The sequence below is a fragment of the Nelumbo nucifera genome, chromosome 6, assembly GCF_055504915.1.
Source record: "Nelumbo nucifera cultivar China Antique chromosome 6, China Antique-T2T, whole genome shotgun sequence".
Lineage (NCBI taxonomy): Eukaryota > Viridiplantae > Streptophyta > Magnoliopsida > Proteales > Nelumbonaceae > Nelumbo > Nelumbo nucifera.
The window spans coordinates 54,224,512-54,231,024 of NC_142654.1; the positions used below are offsets into that span (position 1 = coordinate 54,224,512).

At 37.2% G+C, this 6,513-nt stretch overlaps 1 protein-coding gene across 1 annotated transcript; it reads left to right on the forward strand.

Moving 5' to 3' along the window:
- Positions 1-609: 609 nt before the first annotated feature.
- Positions 610-6,066, forward strand: LOC104602059 (uncharacterized protein At4g18257). The gene is made up of 3 exons (XM_010265628.3): positions 610-1,220; positions 4,689-5,009; positions 5,459-6,066. Exons 1-3 carry the CDS (start codon positions 952-954, stop codon positions 5,631-5,633), a joined length of 765 nt encoding a protein of 254 aa, XP_010263930.1. The 5' UTR covers positions 610-951; the 3' UTR covers positions 5,634-6,066.
- Positions 6,067-6,513: the final 447 nt, after the last annotated feature.

The window sequence follows — 6,513 nt, forward strand, 5'->3', positions numbered from 1 at the left end:
GGGGTGGAAGTGGTTTGGAAGAGAAAAAAGATGATGAGTGTTTCTACCTTTATTTGATATATTTTTTAAAAAGTTAATGCATTTTATAAATTATATTAAAATGATTACTTTTATTGATATTAGTAGGGGTGAGCATTATTTGGTTAAAAACCGAATAACCGAACCAAAAATTTTGGTTTCGGTTTTTTCAATTCGACTTTTTCGGTTTTTGGTTAAATCGGTCCGATTTTTCGATTTTTGGAATTAGAATTTCGATTAACCGAATTAATCAAACTTTTTATTATTATATGTAATATGTAATATATAATATGTAACATATAATATATAATATATTATATATTTATATATTAATATATAATATACTAAAATTTGATTTCATAATGTATATTATAATATATATAATAGAGTATATATTATTAAAATTCGATTTTAACTGAAATAACCAAAAATTGAACAAAAAATTTTGATTTTGGTTATTTTGTTTTTTCTAAATTTCGATTTCGATTCAATTTTTATTTTTTAGTTCGATTTTTGTTTCTTTAATTCGATTTTTAAAATTTCGATTTATTCGATTCAGTTTTTAACCGAATAAATCGAATGCTCACCTTTACAATGATTGAGCTCAAAAGTTGCTCATATTTATCCCAATATCTAATTCGAAATCGGAATTTCAAATACCGTTTACACCCCTATTTTAACTCTGGTCATAGCTTTAGATTTGCCCTACACAAAATCTTCGTATTTGGGCTTCTCCAGTTGCCCTAAACAAAATCTCTCGTCTCTGTCTTCCCCAGTTCTCCTGCACAGAGATACAGAGAGATTTGTTTTGAAGAGGCAATAATCGAATCTGTCGTCTTCCCCAGTTCTCCTTCTACATATAATCTACATACGGAGATTTTTGAAGAGACAATAATCAAATCAATTAATTCGAAGAAGAAGAAGGAGAGAAGGATGGTGGAAGAGGGGAGGAATAAGAGGGTGGTGGAATCACTGGGATGGCTAACGGAATCTTCTGTGATGCCAAAGAAACACAAGGCCATCGAAGGTGTGGGAGCCTCCTCCATCCTTGAGCTCAAGGCCCAGCTTTACAAGACCCAGGAAGAGGCCAAGAAAGCCAAGGAATTAGCCGCGGACGTCGAATTCCACCGCGCCAAGAAAAAGATCGTCCCCTATGATGTCTTCGCACAGAAGAATTCCGGCGTTGAGTCCCGAGCTAATAAGTAAGCTCTCTTTCTGTCTCCCTCTTTTGATTTTCCTTCAATTACTTTTAGTGGGTGGTTATATTCTCTTGCAATTTTTTCTTAAATAAGCAATTTGCTAGAATTCCGCCTAGATTTTGTGTTTTATTCGTCCGTTTATAATTGAAAATATTGATCATTTGATAGCTCGAGTCAGAAAATTCTATTTAGTAGGAGCAGTTCTTGGACACCTATACTCCAAATGCATACAGGCAGCTGAAGGAATTTTAGCAACAACCAAAATCCATTTTGGTCTCATATGTTAACTATGGAAAAATGAAGAAACTAGAGTAGATTCCCTTGGAAGAACAGGAATACATAAAGAAAATTAAGGGTCCGTCTGGTAACTGGAATCGGAATCTGAATCCTTTGGAAGCGGAATTGGAATGGTCTGATCCCATAGCTTCTTTGGTTCGGAGTTGGAATCAAATGGGATCTCATTCTCAAAGGATTCCCTCGAATAGGGGAATGCCATTCCACCAGGAATGGGAATGGGATTCTGATTCTGCCCAACCAAACAATTGGTATCAGAATGGGTCATTCTGATCCCGATTCCAGACCCCTATTCCCATGAACCAAATGGGCCCTAAAGGTAAATAGGCCAAAAAATGTGCCACCTTTATGTCTAGATTTTTCTATCTTGAGGTACTGTGAGGATCTCCATCCTTTCTCAAACATTAGGTTCCGGTATAATGCCTACTGCTTTCCTCCTACAAAACCAAGTTCTTGTCTAGGGGCTTTATCAGAAATTCGTGGAGCAAATGCACCAGATAGGTAGCAGATAATTTATTCGTGCCACTTCTCAAGAACCAAAATGACACGCATAAATCAAGAAATGATCCAAAAAATGATAATCCATCTGTATGGATGATTTATGGTCTTGTAGATGCATTTCTTATTTCCTTTAATCACAAAATAGAGTATCTGGCTGAAGCAGATTAGTAGAGGAGCTCCAGTATTTTAGGAGGGTCTTATATCTAGAGCTTCACTACTTGAACAAGTCACAACAGGCAGTTTCTGTTGTACTCCTATAAATATGAGTTGATCCAAAGAATATGAGGCAACCAATGATTTAAAAAAGGGAATGCAGGGTAGCCTGTTGCAGACATCAATGTTAGCATATGGCATTGCCTAATCCTCATAAGGGGTAAAGGCCAAATGCATTGGAGTTATGAGGAGAACATGAAATATAAAAACTGAAGGTACCTGTGACTTTGCTTCGCAAATTACAGACATCAGTGTTAGCATATGGCATGCCTAATCCTCATAAGAGGTAAGGAGTAAAGACCAAATGCTTTGTAGTTTATGAGGAGTATATGAAATATAAAAACTGGTCATGAAGGTACCTGTGACTTCACTTCAAAAAATTGCAAACATCAATGTTAGAATATGGCATTCCTAATCCTCATAAGGGGTAAAGAGTAAAGATCAAATGCTTTGGAGTAATGAGAGTACCTGTGACTTTGGCTTCACAAATTGCATGGGAATTTTCAATCACTAAATTGCATGTCACTTTGTGAATATCTTGGTAAAACTAAATTGATTGTGAGAGTGAAACAAAGTCTGGCTGTGCAATCTTCAATTCTCCTGGTAGATTCTTAGACATCAAATCAACAGAACAATTTTCATGGTTTGTAAATTTGTTGACTCTGTCAGTAGACACAGAGAGATTGCATGTCATTCATCCATTTGAGATCAAATAGAGATATTCCTAGGGCTACATAGTCCATGTTTGAGAACAAGCTATTCCAATTATAGCTAGCTAAAACCTAATATAGCCAGTATATTCTTGTAAGAGGGACTCCTATCTCCCAATCAGCTCAATTAGGGAACCACCCTAAAGAACCTGCCTTAGAATCTCCAGTTCAAGGCCTGGGACAGGCCAATTAGGGAAGCTCTCCACACAAAAAATGTAGTAAAACTGGGGCTTGGTGCCTCTGTCCTCCTAGTTCTATATTTTTGTGTTTCCTTTCAAGAATCTAGAAACAGCTGGGAAGAGAATTATCACAACAGTTTATATAAAACAAAATTATAGCTTGTAGCCTTTTTGGTATGTTAGTATATGGTGTGGTGTTAGCACTAGCCTTCTCATTCTCTCCACATCATATATATTTTTTCTGTACATTTTATTCGAAATTTGTCATTAATAAATCTCTATTCTTTTACTGGTCAAACAAACATGTTCTGTTATTTACAACGCCTAAAGCTTGTGGAGGCAGCTGATTGTGGAGAAATTTGATACAAGAAACAGTGGTTGGGAGTTGGGACCAAGGGCCTACTCCCTCTTCTGTTGGTTGTTCAGTCTGGAAAGGGATTGAGAAGGTTTTTTTCCAATTTTCATTCAAGGAGTTTGGCTGAAAGTAGGGAATGGTAGCAGGATAAGATTCTGGAAAGACCCTTGGTGTAACAGTTTGGCTTTAATGGAAGTCTTTCCTTCACTGTTTCTTATAGCTGAGGATAGGGATGTGATGGTGGCAGATCAGTTTGAGTGGTGTGGGAGTACAGGGACATGGTGTCCTAAATTCAGGAGACAACTCAATGATTGGGAGATTTCACTATTTCAGACCTGCTAGTTCTGTTCTAGCTACTTCGGACACAACATCCACAACCAAATCAGCAAGATTCAAAGGGTCTAGAAATGGTCTAGTGATGGCATTTTCTCTGTGAAGTCCTTTTATAAGAAGCTGTCTGCTGGTGGCTCTCAGGATTTTCCATGGAAAGAGGTATTGCTCCCTCACATCAGCTGAACAAGAGAGGTTTAGTGCTGGACTCTTTAATCTGTGTCATGTGTGACAAGGAAGTTGAGTCTGTTGATCACCTTTTCATTCGCTGTAAGGCTGCTCATAACTTTTCAGTCATTTCTGTTCCCTGCTGAGTGTCAACTGGTGTTTGCCGAGCTCTCTGCCCGATTTGCTATTTTCCTGGAAGTTTCTGGGCTTAAGTGGTAGGGGCAAGGTGCTTCGGAGTGCTATTCTTCATGTAGTGTGTTGGGTTCTGTGGGCAGAAAGAAATGGGAGGATTTTTGAAGGAAAGTTGTGTTCTTTAGATGATGTGGGGGTTTGGGCTATGGCTACTCTGCATTCTTGGCTGTCTCCCAAGGTTTCCTTCAAACACATCCAATATCATTAGTATTTTGATTATGGCACACTGTTTATTTAATATCAGAGTCTGATTGTCTCTTGTATTTGGTCTTGAGAGACTAGTTTTTTTGGGTGGCTTCTATGTATAGTTGCTGGCTGTACATGGAGAATACTGGACAGACATATGTTTTTTGTTCTTTACAGTAAATTTTCAATACAATACCTTACCTCTTTCTCAAAAAAAAAAAAAAATCAACAGACTGAATAAATGATGAAACATGTTTCATTTATTATGATAGAACATGTTCTATCATCCACTGAATTGAATCTTGGTCATTATAAAGTGATTTTTTCTGCTAAATAATTCCAGGGATAAGCTTGAGCTAAAAGCAGTAAATGATGGATCAGCTAGCTATGCAGCATTAGAGAGGAAAGCTGAGCTATATGAAAAGCTTGCAAGGGGAGAGCTCTCAGATGAGGAAGAAAAGGAAAAGTATTGTGTGGATTTTTTCCGCAAGAGCCTTGTGCAGGAAGAGTCACAGCAACTGCAGACACATGATGCTTCTCCTGGGGTATCAATAGAGAATGAAGATGACAACAATGATGCTTCTTATCTGCTCAACACAAAAACTTTAGGACCTGGGCGGACAGCTAGCACAGTAGACAATGATGAACACAAGCGCTTTGTAAGGTATGGTTTCTTGATATAAAGTATATACTATGTCAGCATTAGTTGAATATGGATGGATATGAATAGCAGTCACCAATGCTTTCTTTAACTTAATGTCATCAAACTAAAATGGATCCATTTCAACAAGACAAGAAATTACTTTTTTTTAATCAAAAGTCACTTCATTTTAAATATGCTATTTGTGATAGACTCGTAGGTCCTAAGATGGATATTTTAGATATGTTAAACTTGCATAACAGCACATGATGGCACACTTTGCATGCTATAAAAATCAAATGAAATATTTCATTTGCATGGGTCTTTAATATCAATTTATAACTAAAACATCCTCCAATACAACATTCATCTTTTACTCTAACCTATTTGTGTGGATGTAACAGTCCCTTTGAAGTCCCAATGACTGACATCATGTATTTCTCTCTAACAATTTACTTATGGTTCTCTCCCAGGGAGGTTCATGAGGAGGCAAATAAAGCAAGAGAAAAGGTGTCCGCGCTCAAGTTGCATAGGCAAGAGCAAGCCACAGCTCGTAGGGAGAAACTAAGGCAGGCATATCTCCGGAAACAATTAGAGAAATTGAAAGAAGCAGCTGCATCAAAGACAGATGACAGAATGGTAGTATAGAAACTGCCTTATATCCAGCAAGAAAGGTATATATGGATCTGACTCTCCAAATATGTGACCCATGTTGACTGAAATTTGAAAATGGTGCCTTCCAGTAGCACACCGTTCAATTGGCTCCATTCTTGAATTATGTATGCATTTGGTGTCTGTTCTAGGAAAAAGAACAGATTGTTGCATGGAATTTTGAAAATGGTGCCTTCCAGTAGCACTGTCATCGGCCTAGTTTCAAAGTATTTATATTTTATCGTACAGACTACAGAGCATGGGCTTTTGTATCTCAAGGCTAACTGAAAGCAGTTGAGTTCAAGTAGAATCTAATGTACAGCTTTTTTTTTTTTTTTTCTTTTTTTGATAATGTATAGTATTCAAACCCACAAAGCGTGGTAGTTAATATTTTAAAGTTGCTGATAAAAATTGGAAAGAAATTGCTCAACATTGTCGATGTTGCTCTAGATTGTTGCAGCTTATCCCCATTATTTTGTTATGATTCTATGAAGCCTCCCTCCAACATTTCAGAACTAGCTCCTTTGGTCACATAGAATTAAAACATACCAATTTATCAGTGATACAGTAGAAGGTTCAGATCAAAGATTTAAAGTGATACAGTAGTAACATGAGTTTAGCAGTCTCTATCTGAACAAAAATTTAACCTGAACATAAATTGGCTTCAATGGTTGTACAACAACTAACTGACCTAACTGGCAGAAGGGAGATCTTTTCCTTGATGTCCACGAGTCCTGCAATAATGGGAGCTACCGACCTGATCTGGGGGTCCTGTTTTTTCCACCACTTGACAAGGGTAGATTCATCAAAGAACATATCTTTCCTCAACTGCTTATTTTTTCCTGCAACTGCAACTGAGACCAATTTCTCTAATTCC